Raw genomic sequence first — 22,641 nt, forward strand, 5'->3', positions numbered from 1 at the left:
TTCCGAGTCAGTGGGGTCCTCGGTGCCACCCTCTTAAAAGCGGGAGCCTGTGAACCGGTTCCCTGCCGATGGCCACGGGTGGTTTCTGCGGGGACCATTCAGGAGACCCCCCCACTGGAACTGGTCTCCCGTGAATAGAGGGCTTGGGAGGCGGAGGGAAGTCCAAATGAACTTTCATTACCCACCTCCTGCGATGGGGCACAGAACTAGTGGATTCCGCATGCCTCGTAATCCCTCAGGAATTCTGCCTGAGGGCAGGAAGCAGTGGACGCAGTCGGCAGGGTCTAGGGCCTTTTACGTGCACCCTGAGGGATTTGAACTGATACAGCGAAGGCTAAGATTAACAGCCAGTGTGCCTAAAGAGCAAACAGTCTTAGCTACATGTCCTTTCTTCAAGCCGGAAAGGGGAAGGTGAAAAGGAAAAAGGTGGGAGGACTTGCAGGAGCTCTCCTGCTGACAACCCCGGCAACACGCCCTGCAGCCGGGGGTCCGCCCGCACGGGTGGCGCCTGCTCAGCAAGTGCCAGCCGCCTGTGGGCTCTTCCCAGCCCTTTCCAGTCCTGACTGCGTGCCCCTTCCAAGGGCGGGGAAGGGGTTTTACACAGGCTTACCAGACCGCCACGGACGCTCCCTGATTGTCCCCAGAAACCTGCCCAGCACCAGTCACTGCCAAACCCTCCCCCCCAAAAGGAAGAATGCTCTGGGGTCTAACAACTGCCCTCCGGCCACCCTGAAGAGCCAAAGCAAAGAAAGGTGTGTGGCGCTGGTTTTGCCCATTTTTCTCAAATGTCTTGCCTGGAACTAGGAATGGGAAGCTCAAGGCTGGTGCATCAGGGGAAGACTCCACCCCGACATCCTGACGATGCCTGGAGTCAAAGACGCTTAGCTGCGGGCCCGTGGGCCTCAGTGGGTACCCTCAACTTCTCTAGGGTCCAGAAGTGGGAGAGCGGCAGCACTCGCTACTGTGAGGAATGAATAAAAAGAGCCATCTTCCCCCACCCTCCGAAATTAGGAACAAAGAAAGCTTTCTTCTCAGATTCAGGCAGTTTATTAAAATGTGCTTGCCCCTTTGGAAGATAATTTGTAAAAACATTATTTTGAGATGTGCAAGAATTTAAATTCTACCATCTGGGTGAGCAAATGTTCAGAGCTCCTTTGACTATCTTCTCCTTCAAAGTGGCACAAAAAGAAAAATACTGCATTAAGAGGACAGCCTGCATTATTTTTGCAAGTGACCAAATTTTCTGACCACCTAAGTCTGGTTTGCTTATATCTGACCACAAAGGAAGCCTATAAACTGTGACATGGGATTCAGACACTGGGTAGGGACAGGAAGTGGAGACAGTTTTATTCCCCCACAGTCAAAATGTCCCTCATGGGATAAAAGGGCGACTGTACACAAACCTCCATTTGCCCAAGTGTTCTCCTCTTTGACAAGTTTCCAAGACTACTTCCTTTTACGTTGTACGGCACCACTGTGATTTCAACCAAAACAGACATTCCTAAATCCAAGTTCCTCAGAGCCAGACAACAAAACCACACGGAAGAAAACCCCAATAAAGCGGGAATGGCAGTCAGGCTTCGAGTGATGACTGCTCAACAGATCGTTTCCAACCTTCTTTTAAAAGCCTTGCCACTGGCACAGACTTTTTGGCTGGCCAGAGGTCGGAAGGAACACTCCAGGGGAGGCGCGGCCGCCCACCGAGGACCCCCGGCCCAGCCTCACCTGGCGGAGTGCGCCCCGTGGCCCGGCGGCGCCTCCTGGACAGCAGCCAGAACCGGCGCTGGGGACCTCTGGGGAATCCTCGGGAAGCAACCTTCTCGGCCATCAGGGGTTTTCTTTTCATAAGAGTCACTCTGTAGAAGATGAAGGTCGGGAGCTGCTTGCAGAATGGCCAGGCTGAGGCTTCCAGTGCCTGGGGCGAGCCGTTCCTGCAGCCCTCTAGTTCTCTGTTGGTTCTTTACTCCTCTGTTTGTCACAGGCAAAAGCAAGGCACAAGCAACTTGGAGCCAGGGAGCACCAAGGATATGGATCTACACTCTTCTTTGTCACACGAAACAGGTATACACATCCTCAGGTTACCCTGCATTTTACCAAATCATGAAAGAAGGCCAAAAAGACGGTCAAGCTCCCCAGCTCTGACGTGCCCTGGGATGTCTAGCAGGTGAGGCGCATCCTCCCAGCCACAGCTCCGCTCTTCGCTTCGAGCCTCCCACTTCAGAGTCCTCACTACTTGAAGTTTCTCTTTCCACTGGCGTCGACAGACCACATGGGCCCCAAATTCAGAGGCGAGTCCCCTCTGTCGGCAGTCCACAGGCTCTGCCCGTACCCCCAGGACCTGTGTGATGCAGCCCGCAGAAACGCAATGTTCCTTTTGCCGTGTCCTTCACGCCTCTCAGAAGCTAAAAGAGGTGAAACGAGGAGGGCAGAAGAAAACGCCTGTGCTCTTAGAGAAAGGCGGCTACCAAGTGGGGAAAATGCCAGCACCCTGCCAATTTATCTTCAAAGCAAGGGCGTTTCCTTCCTTAGATGGGGAGACTTGCATTGACCAGAGTTCCAAATTTTATGGAGCTGCCAAATTTCGTGCTCAAGCCAAAAACATCTTCTAAGTCTCAGGAAGTCTCAAGTTCAAATAAACAACCACACGCCAGGAGGAAGGGAGGGGGAAGTGGCTGCAGGCTTTCTTAAAATAAACCGGGAAATTCTGTCCTGTCTGTTACTCCTGTCTGTTGTAGAGCTTGGGAGAAAGGAAACTGATAATGCCGCTTTGCTTGGTGAGTGACGCCTTTTCCATTCAGAGAGGCTGAGCCAAATCCCAAGTGGTGACAACTTCACAACCTTTAGTCTTTAAGCCCACGGAAGCTTCAGAGGAGAGGTGAGGCAACAGCTCTCAGGCCTCCCAAAAGACTACTCCTAAGGTGGTGCATTCCCTCCCCATAGACTCATAGCTGCTATCTACTGCATGCCTGTTGTATGCCAGGCATTGTGCTGGGCACACTCTGGTATTTTAAATCCTCACATCTAATTTTCAGGGTACTTCATTTAAAATGTGATAAAACTGAAGCTTAGAGAGGTCAAACGTATTTATTCTATGCTTAAGGTCATATAATAAGAAAGTAACAGGATTAGCACTTAGGGCTGCTTATGAAAGGCCATGCTTTATGCCCTAAGACTGTGGTTGCCCTTTTATAAGCCAGTATTAGTAGTAGCCTATGTGGTTTGCAGCAAAATAACAAATATATTTCATTTGATTTCAGTAGCTCAAAGGATACTCTTTCTCCATAAAAATCCCTGGTCATTAACAAGAGTGGCTGAAGAAGCACTATTAAACTGACTCATCCTACTCACTGGAGTTAAAGCATTCTTGGAAGACTAAAGAACAGTCGCAGGCATCTGGAGAAGCCTGTGCCATCCACAGCCTATAAAAGGCAGACGCCCTCGTGTTCATTTTTAGTTTTCCATAATACACTGATTCCATCCACAGCTTGCTTTTGCTATGTGCAGAGCTGGATTTCTGAGAGCTGAATCTTTAGGTGTCAACAGACCAGCTGTCACCCAGCAAAGACAGAGAAAGGAAACGCAGGATCACGTGTGCTGCCCACACCGTTCACTGCTCACCTTTCCTTCTCCCGACCTGCCATACTCACCTCCTTCTGTCTTCCAGGAGCACCTGGGCTGTTAACTGCAGAATGCAACACGTAGCCTCCGAGGAGCCTGCCCCATAGGCATGGAGTAAATGAAACTTGCTCTCTGTGCTGCATCCAGTAAAGACGCTATTAAAGGAAAACGAATTTAGCAGCCTTGATCATCACACCTCATCCTCTCATGGGGAAGCACAAGGAAGCCATGGCAGCATTAAAGCCACTTGCCACCTGTTTTGTGAGTGCTTGTTTTTTTAATTTTTGTATTTTCACATTAGTTTCCAAGTGAGGAGAAATCAATCATAACAACTTGAAGTCACACACAATCAGGAGGAAACAGATGGCGTGTTTGATGTAGCGCTTCCAGAACTCAAGCCATCTTCAAGTCATTGGAAAAACCAAACCATTAAATACTCTGTTCACGCTATAGTGTCTCATGCAAACACATTCAAAAACATGATTTTTCAGTGTCCAGAAAAGCAGCTTACAACTAATTAATTAGAAACAGCAGTGATGTAAGTGTTCTTGAGCCACTATTGGGTTGTCTCTCTGCGATCAGCACCTAATTTCTCTCTCCATGTCGCTCTCTTCCCTCCGTCAATGCTAAAGTATACCCAGAATATCATGAAAGTTTTGGAATAAGAGCCATTTATGGAGCAACTTAATAAGTCAAAATGCACACATGCATACACATATGGAGACTGTTTATTATTCAATATATAATTTCCATCAATGAATACAAGTGTGGCTGGGTTATTTCAATTTTTCCCAAATCTCTAAAAATCTCACTATATATGTTGTAAAGATGTTACTAATTAAAACATTCTTTTAAAAATCCTAAAATACAAGCCTGTTACTCACAATCTGTTCCTTTCTTCCTTTGTATATTATATAGACTTGGGGTGTGGTGAACATCTTGAAAACTGTAATGTGACTTTCCTTACAGTCTGCCGGCCATTTCCTTCCTTATACTTTTTGATAGCTGTCCCACGGGGGGAAGGGATATACATATAAAACAATTGCTGTTAAAGATCTTTTTGCTTTTGCTACATGTAGAGTTGCATTTCTGCATCACATGGAGTTGGTCTAACTTAGGTTTACTGAGCATGGATTAGAGAAGTTTAAGGAATTGTTTGGTCATTTGAGAAGTGGACTATTTTTGGACCTCAAGAGTATATTTCGGACAATGTTGCCTGAAGCTACTGTTAAGAAATTCACATCAATAAATGGCAAAAATTTTGGCAGTAAAAGAGTCTTAAATTAACCATGTCAGGGAAGTAGGCAGCTATGTAGTGCAGGCCTTAAATCAAATGAGATGTTGGGTAATGTAAAATTCAATGCTTCCATTATTGAATCCAGGCAGGGAAGTGGCTGCCTGCTGTATGGATTGGTGTTAAAACTGCAGCCCTCAGTTGAGAAAGGTAGAGAAAATATTTCTGCACTTTAAAAAGAAATTATATAGAAAACCACACACATCACATGTGTACAGATGAATGAATTCTCAGAGTGAGCATGCCAGAGAGCAGAGATCAAGAAACAGAACATTGCCCTCACCCGAGACGCCCTCCCCCAAATAACCACTGTTCTGATTGCTCATCACTGTCTATTAGTTTGGCCTTTGAGCTTTATTCTCTTTTTCTGGCTTCTTCCATTCAACTTCATGCTTGTGAGTTTCATTCTCCTTGTTGTGTATAGACTATCTGTTCTCGGTGCTATGTCGCCTTCCTACACTGGTGTTTGATGAGTACTGAGGTCAAAAGGCAGGCTGCACATCGAGCCTTCTTGCTTCAGCCCCAGCCTAGATCTGATGTAAGAAGGTGGTTTTGAGCAGGAAAGGCCAGGAGCTCGGGTTTGGTCAAGATGCGTTCTGTGGGAGCACCCTGGAAAGACAAGGTCAGCTGCTAGCCCAAGTCCTCTCCTGCAGACCAGGGCTGGGTCCGAACCCTGTGCATCAGCCCAGCTTGAGGCCTGGCGCTGTGCTTCCACTATAACCCTGTTGGCTGTAGGAATAAATGAGTCAGCAAATGAGCCAACACATCAGTGCCGTGGCTCCTGACCGAGCCGCCCAGTCAGATTACTTCTAAATTATAAAATGTGTAATAGAGGGTTTTGAGTTGACATGCTTTGCCATTTTTTAAGACAAAGGTTTGGAAGCTGGGCAATCAAGAGAACACGTAAGGTACTTTCCAGTTCTAAAATTTTGATGCTTCTACAACTCAAGAATAAAATCATCGATGGAGAAATGGTCATTTATAGAGTTCGGAACTTGTCACTCTTTAAAATGAACTTTTAAAATGATATATGTAATTTTTTTAAAAAAAGGATACAATCACAACAGACTGATAATGACCAAATCTAGTGATTATACCATCTCATATAAACTTAGAAACCTATTAAAATATAGACAATAACACACGGTACTTTTAGGTCATTTGTAAGGTTTCGATAATCTTATAAAGACACAGTTGGAGACTTTGCTGGGCCACATTTTATTTTATTTTGTTTTTTGTTTTTTGGTTTTTTTTGTTGCGTCATCTTGCTGTGTCAGCTCTCCGTGTGTGCGGCACCATTCCTGGGCAGGCTGCACTTTCTTTTGCGCTGGGCGGCACTCCTTCCGCGTGGGGCTCCCCTACGTGGGGGACACCCCTGCGTGTCAGGGCACTCCTTGCGCGCATCAGCACTGCACATGGGCCAGCTCCACACAGGTCAAGGAGGCCCGGGGTTTGAACCGCGGACCTCCCATGTGGTAGACGGACGCCCTAACCACTGGGCCAAGTCTGCTTCCCCACATTTTAAACAAAGGTGTTCCCTCCATTGGAAATAAGTATGTAGCATTTGAAATGTTCACTTATCCTCTCTACTTGAGGATCTAATGCTTATCACTTGGGGCAGTGGCTTTGTGCTTGGAGTACGCTCCCTGGTGAAGCGTTTGGATCCCAGGCAGGATCTCACTGTTATTGCCCACGAGCGCTGGGCAGCGGCTGTGTCTTGCTCACCACTGCTCTATGTGTCCAGCACATAGCAGACACCCCCTAAGTGTCCAGTGAATGAATGAATGGAGTGAATGAATACGTCTGAAATGAAGGATCTATTTATTGGTGTGTAGCACCGGTCCTGCCAACACTACTGACTGGGTTTCCAAAAACAACAAAGAATTTTAGTCCTTTCAGATTCGATGGAGGCATACATTTGTAAAAAATCATCAGAACCTAACATCTATATGCATTCAACAACTCTCTATTTTGTTATCATTTACATATCAATGACATGGTCTCCCTTCTTTAAAGACACAGAAATTAAAGAATTTTTTAAAAATTTATCTTTAAAGATAAAGCATCTTTATAAAAATGAAGTCATCTTTGGGATATTAGTTCACCATCCCTTGTATCCTACTAAAAATGTCATGAATGAAACTCAACACTCATTCTTTCCCACAGTGAATTAAGCACCAAAACTATGTGGTCTGACTATAAAATTGAGAAATTGGTTTTTATGCTTTCGGGATTGGCCTCATTCCTTTAACTCTATAGAAGAATAAAGCAAAAAACCCCAGACATTTGCTGAAACCCCAACTTTAGATACACAAAAGCCACTGAATCTCTAAAATTAAGAAAGAACAATGAACTCTTTTATATTTTCAAGTTTACAACTTAAAATTTTCCTGAAAGTCTCCTCCCCAAAATTTGATTTCCCCTTTGCATTTGTGTATCTTTTGGGACTTAAACCAGGACAATGGCTCCTCTGAGGGAGGGAAAGCCAGCATTCTCCTTTAAAAACGTCTTCATAAAGAGCTGTGTGTTAAAACTTCCAGATGAAATGGTGCCCTCTATTTAACAGCAGACCTCGTGGAGAATCAAGTTTACGATATGACCTCTAATGCCAATCTAACTACAGTTCTTTCTCCTGTTCCACATCCTCTCAGCGACTTCCTTTTTTTTTCACACGCCTGGAAAATCGCCACATGCTTCACTATTGGGATTATTAATATACAAATGTAATTAATAATATGTAATAACAGTGACAGCTGATGTTTGCCGAGCATAGATGAGCACTGTGAGCCTGGCATTCATTAAGCACATGTATATATAATGACCATAGCAACAAGCTGTTACTGACAGCTTCCTGCCTGCTGGGGACAGTTCTAAGTGCTTCTCGCATGTATTTAACGCATTTAATCTTCAATCTTAGGAGACAGGTGCTCTTACTGAATCCACTTTACAGATGAGGAAATTGAGGCACCAAATGCCTGGTAGACAGCAGAGCTAGAATGTGAACCCAGGGATTATGGGTCCAGATTCTGAGCCTTTAATTGCTCAAATACTCAAATCAACTCTCTGAGGTTTGGGCTATTATTATCTCCTTAAGGAAGAAAATCTCACTTCTACATTTTATCCAAATATGACTACCTGAACTTTAATACATTTTAAAACTCCAGCATTTAATTAGAATTTTTATTTAGCACCCCATATTTGTATGTATATCAAATAATTGCAGTTAACTTGTAAACATTTCAAAGGGTATAACAAATATTTCTTTCTCCAAACACAGGTCTACAAAAGGAATGTGACCAGATAAATTCTTAGTTGATTGGAAATATGAAAATGTGAAAATATTATTTATAATAGTATAAAACCAACTCAAAGGATTAACAGTCTGTATATACACAGAGATGATAATTCTGGGGAAGAAATTAGTCTGGAAAGGTAGAAACAGCTTTCAACCATAAATGCACACAGTATGTGGGGTAATAGAAATAATGTTCGAAACAGTCTTACTTCTTGTAATTAAAGTGTAGAAGATTACACTTGGTTAAATTCTGAATCAATGAAACTTACAGGCCTGTTAAAATTCTTCTCTTCTATTGAAAGTGTGTTTATCAGATTCAACATTTGTTTCATGAGTAGCTGAGGCTTGGAAAACTTCTCATTGCAATGTTTATTAATTGTTATTAGTTACAACAAAATGGGTATCTGATCTCCAGCCACGCTTCTTTCATATTTACAGGTTTCTAAAAGTCTGATTTCTAGTTACCAGCAAAGATACACTAAATTCTTAACAAGTGAACTATTTTTTTCAGAGTGTGGGGTGAATTCTTGGTCATCCACACTAGTTTAATAACAAACAGCAAAGCTTCTCGCACCAGGAAGTTCTGCAAAAGCAGATAATGAGAACACAAGAAACACACACCTTTTGTTTCCATGAGACCAGACTTGTAAAAAGCAGCAGCAGAAGAGGGAACTTACAAATTAAATAAAGATTGAAGCAAAAACTTCCATCGAAATCCATCATAATGAGTCTTGGTAGAGACTCAACCTCATTTGGTTCTGAAGGGGAGGTTTGCAAAAGTATAGAACATGGTGGTTGTTCTCAGGAACTCCATATCTAGGTGGATGGACAAAACGAATCCATGGAACAATTAGCAAACAATGTAAAACAGCACATAGCAAAATGCCAAAATGGGAGCTGTATGGAAAAAAAAAAAAAAGGTTGGAGGGGTAAGGTCAAGTAGAACTAGCTAGAACAATCAGGAATGATCCAGGGAGGAGGGAGACCCTGAGCTGAGCAGAGTTGGGAGGAATTGGGCAACACCACCAGCTGTCACCAGGAGAGATGCTGGAAAAAGGAAGGTCAAGACGTGTGGAGCTGGCCCACGTGCAGTGCTGATGCGCACAAGGAGTGCCCTGCCACGCAGGGGAGTCCCCCGCGTAGGGGAGCCCCACGCGCAAGGAGTGCACCCCGTAAGGAGAGCCGCCCAGTGTGAAAGAAAGTGCAGCCTGCCCAGGAAAGGCGCCACCCACACTTCCCCTGCAGCTGACGACAACAGAAGCGACAAAGAAACGAGGCGCAGCAAATAGACACAGAGGGCAGACAACCAGGGGAGGGGGAGGAAATTAAATAAATAAAAAATAAAAATCTTAAAAAAAAAAAAAAGGAAGGTCAAGAAGGTCAGACACAATGACGAAGCATGCTGAGCTTTACAGCTATATACCAAGACAAGATCCAGTTAAATCAAACCAGGTTTTTTAAATTTGTTTGTGTTCCTTAAACAAGGGGATAATTAGCAAACAAAAATGGAAGCATTACTGTAATTGGTTTCTACAAATCCAAACTAGATTATCCTCTTCCAGATGCTCAAAGCATCTTTTGGGATCACCTTTAAGGTCTCCGTTATGCCTTAAAATGTACGTAGCATCTTTTAAGCACCCCTCTTTAATCATCCAGGGTAGTTATTTTTTTCAACAGCGACACTCATTTGTGGCCAAGTTTTTTGAATAGGAACATCTCAAAAAGATATTCACAACTGGGGTTCTTAAGGGGTCTGTGAGCTTGAATCGAAATTCAAAAAAACATTATTCTTGTGGGGACGTGTTGGAGCAGGTGTGGCCTATTTATTAAATAATGCACAATATAGTGTGGACTTAGTAAGGGGTCCGTGGTTTTCACCTGATTGGCAAAGGGATCCACGGAACAAAAAAGGTTAAGAACCCCTGATTTACAAAATATTTTGAGCAGGGTTAGCAATTTTAGAAACCACTAATTCTGGGAGTTGCAAGGGACACTGTAGGTATCCCAGCCCCACTTCCCTTGGAGGCAGGACCCCCCACAGCAACAACTACAAGCAGCAGCACCTGCTCAAGGCCCTCCATTTTTGGTGTCCTTTGGAAAAAATGTTTCCTTTTAGTCAAAATCTGCTTTTTGAGATATCTACTCATTGACTGATTCACTGTTCTCCATTCTAGTCACTGAAGACAAAGAGAACCCTCCCATTCCTTCTTCTACACAAAAGCAACTTAGATACTTGAAGGGCAAGGTCATGTCTCTGCTGAGTCTTCTCTTTTCCAACAGTGTGAAAGAACTTTTAGAAATCTATCCTAAAACTAGAGGAAAATGAAACTGCCCTAGGCATGGCGAGCAGTGCCCTTGTCCCCTAGATGCTTGGTTGTTATGACTGGTCAAACATGCCATCTCTACCAGTTGGTGTGATGGTTTGAAGCTGTATGTACCCCCAGAAAAACATGCTCTTAGATTTAATCCATTCATTTGGGTGCGAACCCATTGCAAGGAGGACATTCAGTTAAGGTATAGCCTTCTTCTATCAGCACCGGCCTTAATCCTAACACTGGATCTTTTATAAGAAAATGAAATTCAGACTAAGAGAGAAAGTCACAGATGGAGCAGCCAGAAGCTGAAATCAATGGAACTGGGAAAAGAAAGGAGAAACCAGGAGACCCTGCCACCGTGTGCCTTGCCATGTGACAAGCTAAGGACCAAGGGTCCCCAGAATGCCACAGTCCTGGGGAGAAAGCATCGCCTTGCTTTGGACATTTTCCTGGCCTCAAAACCACAAGCTAATAAAATGCCATTGTTTAAGCTGAACCATTGCATGATATTTGCTTAAGCAACCCAGGAAACTAAAACAGTTTCAGTGACGCTGCGCAACAAACACACTGCCCCCCAGACTCAGTGACACGGAAGAATTTATTCTCCTGGTCACAGACCTGGGGCGTGGCTGAGGTGGCTGGAGGGACAATGGGTGCTCGAGGGCATGTTCTCCCAGGGGTCCGCAGGGAGCGAAGGGCCAGCCCAACTGTGTAAGCACATTTCCAGCGTCACATCTGCCAAAGCACGTTACAAGGCCAAGTGCAAAGCCAACTATACTCGGCCCAAAGTGAAACGGGATAGGGATAGATATTTACCAAAAAAAATAACCCAATGCTTCTCAATATCCTGTGGTCATGTTTTCTCCTCTTTGTTCTTAAGAATATCAAAAAAGCCTTTATTAAAGTCCCAACACTATGAATGTGACGATTCTTTGACTTCTCAGTCTCATACTCCCCTAAGATTAGTTCATCGTGAATTTAGTGAATATTTTCTGGTAGCTATAGCTGATGGCCTTCCTTTTTTAAGTGCCTCTAATTTATTTAATTACCTGTGCTTTGTGAAGGCCATCAAGGTCATTGATTTGTAGTTTGCCAATTACGCCTTTTCTTTTTGCAAATCAGAAAATTATTCGCAAATATTCAATCTTCTGGTGTTACACCTGCTTGCCAACAATTTCTCAGTTCACATCAGTGAGTTCTTTCTAAACCTCATTCAAACTACAAACACATACGGAGAACATTTTAAGTGCCAGGCAACAGGGAATACAAAGTCAAACGGCTTCCCAGATTCAGTGGACATATGGCCCTGGCAGAGGGAGACCACAAAGCAAATAGTTAAGTACATTAAAGAAAGGTGCTACAATAGGAGTCAGCGTGGGGCACAGGGGGGCTCAAATAAAGGAACAGTCTGTGCAGTGTGGGAGAAGGCCTTCACACACGTGACCCTTGAGTTGATTCCTGCAAGAGGATCAAGTACTAATTGACTAGATAGATGGGGCAGAGCAAGGAACTTGGCAGTGAAAACTGCATGAGCCAAAGTCAACACTCCTTTTTAATTTGATTCTGTCTAAAGCGTCCACTGCAGGAACCAGGTGTTCTGCTTTCACCTTCCCGCTGAAACTGAGCGCTAAATACCCCTAAACTGCATTTATTCTGCCTCTTCAGGTTGAACACAAGCAAAAGAAGAGTAGTTAGCTCTGCTGTCCCTCTTACTTGGGCCAGCCATTTGTCTTTTTTGCTGCAACACATTTTAAAAACGGATTTCAAAAAAAGCCTTGATTCTAACATTGTACTCCATTAGAGGGCTAAGCCAGTAGGCATGACAGTGGAAGTATGCTTACTCATCAGATGGAAACTGTTAGATGGAGTTTAATGAGCAGGGGTGTCATTTGGCTAAAGCACTGAAATTCAGAGCATGAACATTTCCATGCAGAAATGCACACACCCCATACCTCAGGGCTGAGCTGCCCAGAATTCTTTTCCTCTGACAGGTGCAATCAGAGGGTGCAGATCACTGTACCTTCATGAGAGTCCTAGGAGCCTTCTTATCACCTGGAAGCCTCTTCTCACTGTTCAATACCTCAACACCTCACCTATTGCTACAGCTGTGCTAAGAGCCCTCTCTCAGGCCATAGACCATTTTCCCAGGGAGGTTGTATGGCTCGAAAGCAGCCTGGATGATCCAGGTGACACACAGAGAAGCCTGGCACAACACAGTGATGAGATCCTAAACTATTCAACTACTTGGGCCTCTGCTTCAGTGAATCTTGTCATGTGTGCATCAAAATGGCATCTTGGTGTCCTCCAGCTCTGAGAGGGCTCAGGAGAAGGACAGCCCCAGTTCCCCTGGCCTAGTGATCTAGACAAGTTACTTAAGGTCGCCTGCTCCAGTTTCCTCGCTTGTTCAACAGGGAGAGAGGGGCGCCACCTCATAGGAGTGCTAGGAAGACCAGACAGGTTAGGGGCCCTGCGTGCCTACCTTCATACCAGGTAGCCAACCCAAAAGGCAGGCCCTGCCCCAGGCGGTTCACAGGAATCCAAAGGGCAGGCTGTAGAATGCTGGTTTAGGGGCACTGCAAAAACCGATAAGCTGGAAACCCTTGCTCATTCTGCCTCTGGGAATAAGGAGATTATAACCTCAGGGTATGATGCCAGGTTTTGATGTGATTTAAGGAAAACAGCAAATTAAAAGAATAATAAGGCAAATGGCCAGGTCTGCAGAGCATCCTGCCTGAGGCTTTGCTCTGTGAGACGCAAGGAAGGGCTGCCTGGCTCTCAAGGCATCACAAGCGCCTTTAAGAACATCGGCATGGAGCAAATGGCGTTTACACGCATCTTCTGTGTTCATTAGAACCCCTAATAGGAAACCAACAAAACGACGACTAAACATACCTTGACTTCTTAGAGGGCAACCTCGCCCTGCCCACTGTGCAGGCCCAAGTCCTCAGTCATCCTTGACTCGTCTCTCTCATTCCCCACATCTAGCACTTCAACCCTGCCTTCAAAATACACCCCAAACCCTGCCGTTGCCCTCCGCCCACGATGCCACCACCCTGGTCTCATCCTTTCTGCTCCCACCGGGCCTGCTTTTATCTTCTCAACCAGCAGCTAGAGCGATCCTTCAAAACCTAAGTGAGTTCACATCACTCTACTGCTCAAATGTTCTGGACACTTCCAGGTCCACTCAAAGGTAAAGCTGAGGTTCAAACAGCGACCTGCAGTTCACACATAATCTGACCCCAGACCACTTCTCTCATTCCCATCTTTCCTCGCCCCTCTTCTCTCTTTCCCTTCTCCCTCCCGCCCCCCATCGCCTTCCCTTGCCCTGCCCCGCCACCCTGGCCTCCTTGCTATTCCTTGGACCTCCCAGCCTCACACACCAACTGCTCCCAAACTGCATAACATAACCCATCCTAGCAGCATGATGTACAGACTCATCTTGTATAAGCACCATACAAAAATTCTTAGAGTGTGTTTCACCATTTCTGGGTGAACAGTTTCTTTTCACTTATTAACCCCAGTGCCCCTCACTGCTCTATCATTTTTCACAAAAGGAAGCTGGGTGCAAAAATGCAGGCTATAGCCTCTTCTCACAGTGCAGGCAGTCTTGGCTTACGTTTTCATCAGGCGGGCTTTTCCTCAGACAATTCACATTGGCTCAAGGTCACTGGAAATTGGGCTGCAGTTGTCAGAAAGCATCGTGCTGCAGAATGACGTGGCATTCCACTTAGAGGACTCTTGGTGACAGGATCTTTCTGGCTTCCAGAATCATTTGGTGGAGGGGCCCGGGTGGAGGAGGTGCAGCCCCAACCAGGAGGCCACTAGGCAGAGGGCCGAGGCAGAGGCTCCTACAAACTTAATGTAACCTTGAGGCTTTGTGACAGAAGGGAAAGACTTTGGGGTTCGGGCAGAAAAGGGATTGTCAAATGCCAGCTGTCATTGGCCAACTCTGCCAACTACCCAGCAAACAGACCCACCTTTTCCACAGCTGTATGATGGGGCTGACATCTAAGCCTCAGAGTAGTTACACAGATCAACAGAGACAATTTACATAAAGCAACTAGGACTATATGGGGGGAAAAGGTAAAAAAATTAAAGAGACTTCTAAAAATTTGTTTAATTATGCTGGTTAAAACATTTCTAATTTTTATTAACAAATGGTTTAAAAATTATTTTTCAATTTTTTATATATTAAGTTCGTGCCTAAAAGGACATATAACTTCTTTAATTAATTGCTCTTCTCTGCTCATATCAGAACTATTTATATGTAGTTATAAAGCAAACACCAAAATTTAAAAAAAAAAAAAAACCTCTAGCAAGAAGAAAGTGAAATCTTTAAAAATTTTCTACCACCTTCCAAAACAAAGAGAAAGCAATGTTCAAAAGATGCATGCATGGAGCAAGCTGCCAACTTGGTTGGGACATGGTTTCTTACAATCCAAAGCCCTCTGTTCCTGTCTCTTGGATTTATTCTGTAGAGTAATCTCAGGAATATTACAGCTGCCCAAAGAATAGAATGGGGTGAAAACTTCTTTCATAAGTTACCAGGTTTGTGATAGACACTGAATTACTAGAAGAGCTGATGAAGGCTCTTCTGGATCCTTCGAACAAGTATCCAGGAAGGTAGCAAGGCCAATTCTATTCAGTTCTGGGGAGGAAACCAGAGTTATATCAAGCATACCAATGATAATGGCAAAGAATTGGTGAGAAAGAAAACAAAGTTTGTAAAACTCCTTTATTTTCAAGAAAATGTTGCCTTCAGTACTGTGGTGGTCTGACGCTGTGCGTACCCCTGAAAAACATGGTCTTAACCCAAATCCATTCTTATGGGTATGAACCCATGGTAAGTAGGACCTTTTGACAAGGTTACTTCAGTGAAGGTATGGCCCATCTCAGTCAGGATGGGTCTTAATGCTATTCCTGGAGTCCTTTCTAAGCAGAATGAAAGTTAGACAAGGGAGAGAAAGAGACAGGAAACAAGAGGCATCAACAGAACCAGGAAGACAAGGGAGAGACCAGGAGACTCTGCCATGCACCTTGGGAAGAAAGTGTTGCCTTGATGGCACCTTGATTTGGACTTTTTTTTTTTTTAAGAAGGCACCAGGGGTTGAACCCAGGACCTTGGACCTTGTATATGGGAAGCAGGTGCTCAACCAAATGAGCTACACCTGCTCCTGATTTAGACTTTCTTTCAGCCTCAAAACCATGAGCAAATAAATTCCTATTGTTTAACCTGATCCCTTTCATGGCATCTGCTTGAACAGTCAATGAGACTAGACAAGCACCATTTACATTATTTACTAATGGATAGTAAGCTAATACAGACTTATTTTTCCCCCATTTTAAAACAACTGAGAACAGTGTGATACATTCTTATTTACCATCACAACCAAGCCTGTAGGAAGCCTTACCCTTCAAACCAAAAATCTATAACTTAGACAAAACTGGTATCAGAAATCTAATTCCCAGAAAAATTAGAGAAAAATCCACAGCTTTTTAATTGTTTTATGTGTACAACCTAGACACTCAAGGATCAACTACAAGAGAGCAACGTTTACCATTTGTTGGGTTTTGGGGAGCCAGAGGTCAGGATTTTAGTATTTGCTTTTTCACTAATGGGATTTATGGCTTTGGGAAAATGAATTTCTCATGGATATAACTTGTTTTTTCATTAAAGAAGCTGTGGATTCACAGAACAATTAAGCATAACACACAGTGTTCTCATATACCCTGTTATTAACACCTTGCATTGGTATGGTTCATTTGTTATAATTGATGAAAGTATATTTTTATGATTACACTATTAACTATAGTCCATGCTTTAACTTAAGGTTCAGTTTCAGTTGTGCAGTTCCTAGGGTTTTTTAAAAATGTTTTTATTCTAGTGCCCTATATAAAGCATAAAAATTTCCCTTTCAATCACATTCAAATATATAATTCAGTGCTGCTAATTATATTCACAATGTTGTGCTACTATCACCATCATCCATTATGAAAATTTTTCCATCATTCAAAATAGAAATTCTGCACATTTTAAGCCTAAATTCCCTATTCCCTACCCATCTCCCCACCCCCTGGTAATCTATATCCTAAATTCTGACTCTGGTTTTGCTTATGCTAATTATTTCATGTCAGTAAGACCAGACAGTATTTGTCCTTCTGCGTCTGGCTTATTTCACTCAAGGCTCTTCAAGGTTCATCTATGTTGTAATCTGTATCAGAATTTCATTCCTCTTTATGGTTGAATAATATTCCATTGTGTGTTTGTGTATATATACACATTTTGTTTATACATTCATCAGTTGATGGGCACTTAGGTTGCTCCCATCTTTTGACAATTGTGAATACTGCTGCTGTGAAAACCAGTGCATAAATATCTGCTCAAATCCCTGCTTTCAATTCTTTTGGATTTATACTTAGAAGTGGAAATGCCAGGTCATATGGTAATTCTTTTTTTTTAAAAAAAGATTTATTTATTTATTTTTATTTCTCTCCACCCCCCACCCCGGTTGTCTGCTCTCTGTGTCCATTCGCTGTGTGTTTTTCTGTGACCGCTTCAATCCTTACCAGTGGCGCTGGGAATCTGTTTCTCTTTTGTTGCGTCATCTTGTTGTGTCAGCTCTCCGTGTGTGTGGCACCATTCCTGGGCAGGCTGGACTTTCTTTCGCGCTGGGCAGCTCTCCTTATGGGGGGCACTCCTTGCGCGTGGGGCTCCCCTACGCGGGGACACCACTGCGTGGCAGGGCACTCCTTGTGTGCATCAGCACTGTGCATGGGCCAGCTCCACACGGGTCCAGGAGGCCTGGGGTTTGAACCACGGACCTCCCATGTGGTAGGCAGACGCCCTATCCACTGGGCCAAGTCTGCTGCCCTCATATGGTAATTCTATACTTAATTTTCTGAGGAATTGTCAACCTGTCTTTTACAGCAGCTGTACCATTTTATATTCCCATGAGTTTGTGAACTAGTATTCCTATTTCTCCATTTCCTCTCCAACACTTGCAATTTTCTCTTTTTCTTTTTTAATAGTAGCCATTCCAGTGAAATGGTAAATCACTGTGATTTTTATTTTTATTTTTATTTCCATTATGACTAGTGACGGTGAGCATCTTTTCATGTGCTTTTTAGCCATTTGTATAACTTCTTCGGAGAAATGTCTATTCAAGTCTTTTGCCCATTGTAGCAGTTTGTTATTATTGATGAATTCCAAAAAGAAATATTGGATTATGTTTGTAAACTGATCTTTTCCTCTGAGCATATTAGATTATATTGGATTCAGAGGTTTATTTGATTAAGTAATTACATAAACCTCTTGTGCCAGTAGGGTGTTGAGTCCCCACCCTTTGGTAGGTGAGAACTCACAGATAAAAGGCATGGTAAAGGACAGAGTTGGAGGGTTCTTAATGTTGGAATTTGATGTTGGAGTTTGATGCTGAAGCTAGAACCCTGGGAGAAGACCTGGGAAGAGAGGAACCCAGGAAGCCTGAATCCTGTCAGATGTCGGCAGCCATCTTGCTCCAACACATGGAAATAAGACTTTGGTAAGGGAAGTAACTTATGCTTTATGGCCTGGTATCTGTAAGCTCCTACCCCAGATAAATACCCTTTATAAAAACCAACCAATTTCTGGTATTTTGTATCAGCACCCTTTTGACTGACTAATACACCCATTTTTAAATTGAATTGTTTATCATTTTATTGTTGAGTTGAAGGACTTCTTTATATATTCTAGGACCAGAGATTCTTAACCAGGGGTCAATGAGCTTGAATTTAAATTAAAAAAAAACATTATTCTTGTGGGGGCGTGTTGGTGTGGGTGTGATATATTTATTAAATAATACACAGTATAATGTGGACTAAGTAAGGGATCTGTGGTTTTCACCTGACTGGGAAAGGGGTCTGTGAAATAAAAAAAGTTAAGAACCCCTGTTCTAGATATTAAACCCTTATCAGAGATGAGCTTTCCAAATATTTTCTCCCATTGTGTAGGTTGTTGTTTTACTTCCATGATAAAATCCTCTGATATGCAAAAGTACATATCAATGAAGTACCATTTATCTATTTTCTGTTATCTATTTCTTCCTTTTGTAGCTTGTGCTTTGGATATAAAGTCTAAGAAACCACTGCCTAAAACAAGGTCTGTTGCAGTTTGCCAATGCAAAAATACCAGAAATGTATTGGCTTTTATAATAAGGATTTATTAGGGTTAAAGCTTACAGTTCTGAGGCTGCAAAAATGTCCAAATCAAGGCATCATTAGAGATGTTTTCTCACCAAAGGTTGCTGCTGGTCGGAACCTGGACTCCTGCCACATGGCAAGACAAAATGGCGGCTTCTCCTCGTTTCGGTCTGCTTCACTGAAACCAGTCTCCAGCCTCAGCCTCTCAGGGTTTCTCTAGGCCTTTCTCAGTGCCTCTTGGTGTTTCTTTGTCTTCTACAGTCATCTCTCTTACATGGCAGGGTAAAAATGGTGAGTGTCTTTCTCTGTGTGTTTTGCTTTTGGTTCTCAGTTTATTCAAGACCCCAGCAAGAGGGCGGAGACCTAACCTGGGTCATGCCAGTCAATGGCCTTAAAATGATCTAATCAAGTAATCTAATCAAAGAGTCCCTTAACTGGATAGAATGCACTCAAAGGGCCCCATGCCCACAAGAATAGATTAGTTCAAAGAACACACACTCTTTTCTGGGATTCACAAAACTTTACACTGTCACTAAGGTCCCTACGTTTTCTTCTGGGAGTTTTATTGTTCTGGCTTTTATATCTAGGTCCTTAATCCATTCTGAGTTGATTTCTGTATATGGTGAAAAGTGGGAGTCCACCTTCATTCTTTGCAAATGAAGATCCAGTTTTCCTAGTACCATTTGTTGAAGAGACCAATCTTTCCCAATTAAGTGGTCTCTGCCCCCTTATTTAAAATCATTCAGCCAAAAACATGAGGATTGATTTCTGAATTCTCAGTTCAAATCCATTGGTCTATATGTTTGCCCTTGTGCCAGTACTATGCTATTTTTGTCACTGTGACTTGGTAATAAGTTTTAAGATTGGGGAAGTGTGAGTCTTTCACCTTCATTCTTCCTTTTCAAGATGGCTTTGGCTATTCAAGGTCATTTTTCCTTTAATGTAAATTTCATGATTCACTTTTCCATTTCTGCAAATACGGCTGTTGTAATTTTTTTTTTATTTTTGAAGCTACTGGGGATTGAACCTAGGACCTCATACGTAGGAAGCAGGTGCTCAACCACTGAGCTATATCTGCTCCCCAATGACAGTTGATTTCTTCATTTGTTTGTTTGTTTTGTTTTTAGGAGGTAATGGGAATTGAACCTGGAAACTCATACATGGGAAGTAGGTGCTTGACCACTTGAGCTATGTCTGTTGGAATTCTTTTTTTTAGTGTCTGCTTTTTTAAAAAATCAATTTTATTGATATAAATTTATAAAGCATACAATTCCTCCAAGGTGTGCAATCAATAGTATTTGCTATAATTACAGAGTTGTGCACTCATCACTTCAATCATTACTAGAGCATTTTCATTATTTCAATAAAAATGATAAAAAAAAAAAACAGACAATGAAACAAACAAGAAAATTCCTCACTTCTCAATCTCTCTATGCTTCCCCCACTGTACATAGCTACTGTTTCTGGCTATCCTATCCAAAGCATATAATCAATGGCTTTTAGTATAATCACAACGTACATTTATCATCTTAAAAATTCAAGAATTGCATTACTCCAAAAAGAAAGATTCCAAACCCCTTAGCAGTCCTTCCTCAAACCTACATAACAACTAATCTTTCATCTTTATGAACTGATTTTATATTTACATTTTAGATAAATGGAATTACACAATATGTAATACTCTGTATCTGGTCTCCTTCACTTAGTATAAATGGTCTTATATATGTAATTCTACCCATATTTTTATTTCCCAAAATACATTTAAGTTTCACATATTTAGTTCATAATAGGGCAATCATACAATATTTTTCCTTTTGTGCCTGGCTTGCTTCACTCAACATAATGTCCTCCAGGTTCATCCATATTGTCATATGTTTCATGATTTCATTTCTTCTTACTGCTGCATAATATTCCATCATGTGTATACTCCACAATTTGTTTATCCATTCATCAGCTGATGAACAGCTGGGTTGTTTCCAACTTTTGGCTATCGTGAATAATGCTGCTATGAACATTGGTGTATAGATATCTATTTGTGTCATTGCTCTCAATTCTTTTGGGTATACACCAAGCAATGGTGTCGCCGGGTTCCATGGCAAGTCTATATTCAATGTCTCTAGGAACTGCCAAACAGTCCCCTACAGTGGCTGTACCATTCTATACTCCCACCAACAGTGAATAAGCATTCCTATCTCTCCTAATCCTCTCTAACATTTAGTTTTCCAACTTTTTAATAGCAGCCAGTCTAATAGTTGTGAAATGATATCTCATTATAGTTTTGATTTGCATTTCCCTAATTGCTAGTGATGTTGAACATATTTTCATTTGTTTCTTCACATTTCATATTTCTTCTTTGGATAGTTGTCTTTTCAAGTCTTTTGTCCATTTTTCAATCAGATACTGCAGCAGTTTGATATTGTTTATGAATTCCAAAACTAGATATGTTTGTAAACTGGTATGTTCCTCTGGGCATATTAGACTATATTGGATCCAGAGGTTTCACTTTTACTTGACTAAATAATAATTAAGGTTTTGATTGGGCCATGTCAGTAAGACATTGAGTCCCTGCCCCCTTGGTGGGTGGGCACTCACAGAGAAAACCACACCGCAGAGAAGAGGGGTTAGAGTTTTGATCTGGAGCCCCAGGAAGTAAACACACAGGAGAAGAACACAGAGGAATAGAGATGGCTCCAAAGACACAGTAGAGGCCCCAGGAAACAAGAGAGCCTGACCTTGTGGAGAGAACAGAGCACCTGAGCCTAGAGAGGAACAAGCCCCAGGAGAGAGATGAGACTTATCTAAGTGCACAACAGATATTGGAAGAAGCTAGGACCAGGGATGCTTAAGAGGAAGAGGGAGGCTGAACCCTTGCAGACATTGGCAGTCATCTTGCTCCAAAACATGGCAACGGACTTTGGTGAGGGAAGTAACATACATGTTATAGCCTGGTAACTGTAAGCTTCTGCCCCAAATAAATATCCTTTATAAAAGCCAACAGATTTCTGGTACTTTGCATCAGCACCCCTTTGGCTGACTAATACAGATACTTTGTCTTTTTATTGTTGAGTTATATGATTACTAAATATTTTCTCCCATTGAGTCAGCTGCCTTTTCACCCTTTTGACAAAGTCCTTTGAGAGGCAAACATGTTGAATTTTGAGGAGGTCCCATTTTTCTATTTTTTCTTTTGTTGCTCGTGCTTTGGGCATAGGTTTAAGAAACTACTGCCCACCACAAGATCTTGAAGATGTTTGCCTACTTTTTCTTCTAGGAGTTTTACAGTTGTTTTTTTATACTTAAGTCCTTGATCCATTTTAAGTTAATTTTTGTATAATTGGTTGGTTTTTATAAAGGGTATTTATTTGGGATAGAAGCTTACAGTCACAAGGCCCTGAAGAGTCCAACTCAAGGTACCATAAGAGGTACTTTCCCACCTGGAGTCTGTTGCCATGTGTTGACACAAGATGGCAGGTGATGTCTGTGAGGGTCCAGTCTACCTCCTCCTACCAAGGCTCTGTGGTCATAGATTCTTCCAATCTCAGTCACAAGCTTTGTCACAGACAAGTCTTGTTTTTCTCCTAGGGCTTGCTTCTCTCCAGGCTCAGCTGCTTTGCTCTCTCCACAAGTCCATCTGTAAACTGTCAGGCGAATGGCTTGTCTCTCTTCCTGAGGCGTCTGCCATGTCTAATGGAGCCTTCTTCTGTGTGTTTACTTCCCAGGCTCCAGGATCAAAACTCTGTCTCTTCTGCTGAAGTCACCCTCTGGTGAGCATTCACATGGGACACAAATATTTTCATGTTTTTTCCCCATTCAGAAAGGTCTATCCACATACCTCTTTCCCAGACTTCTTCGTAACCAATTTTCGTAACCAAAATCATGTTCCTTCCAAGTCCCTGACCATCCAGCCAAACCATTGGCAACAGCCCATGAGTTAGTGTACA

At 42.7% G+C, this 22,641-nt stretch overlaps 1 protein-coding gene across 17 annotated transcripts in view; it reads right to left on the reverse strand.

Annotated features, from left to right (window-relative positions):
• Positions 1–22,641, reverse strand: part of MCF2L (MCF.2 cell line derived transforming sequence like) — a 370,234-nt gene that overhangs the window by 209,206 nt on the left and 138,387 nt on the right. For 3 of the 17 annotated variants that reach the window (XM_058276400.2, XM_058276394.2, XM_004450727.5), the window contains exon 1: positions 1,726–3,778. The exons of the other annotated variants lie outside the window; for them this stretch is intronic. In XM_058276400.2, coding sequence (XP_058132383.1) covers positions 1,726–1,846 — 121 coding nt within the window. In that variant the 5' untranslated portion in view covers positions 1,847–3,778. Of the gene's footprint in view, positions 1–1,725; positions 3,779–22,641 lie in introns of those variants that run through there. 17 annotated transcript variants of the gene reach the window in all.

The sequence above is a fragment of the Dasypus novemcinctus genome, chromosome 15 (genome assembly GCF_030445035.2).
Source record: "Dasypus novemcinctus isolate mDasNov1 chromosome 15, mDasNov1.1.hap2, whole genome shotgun sequence".
Lineage (NCBI taxonomy): Eukaryota > Metazoa > Chordata > Mammalia > Cingulata > Dasypodidae > Dasypus > Dasypus novemcinctus.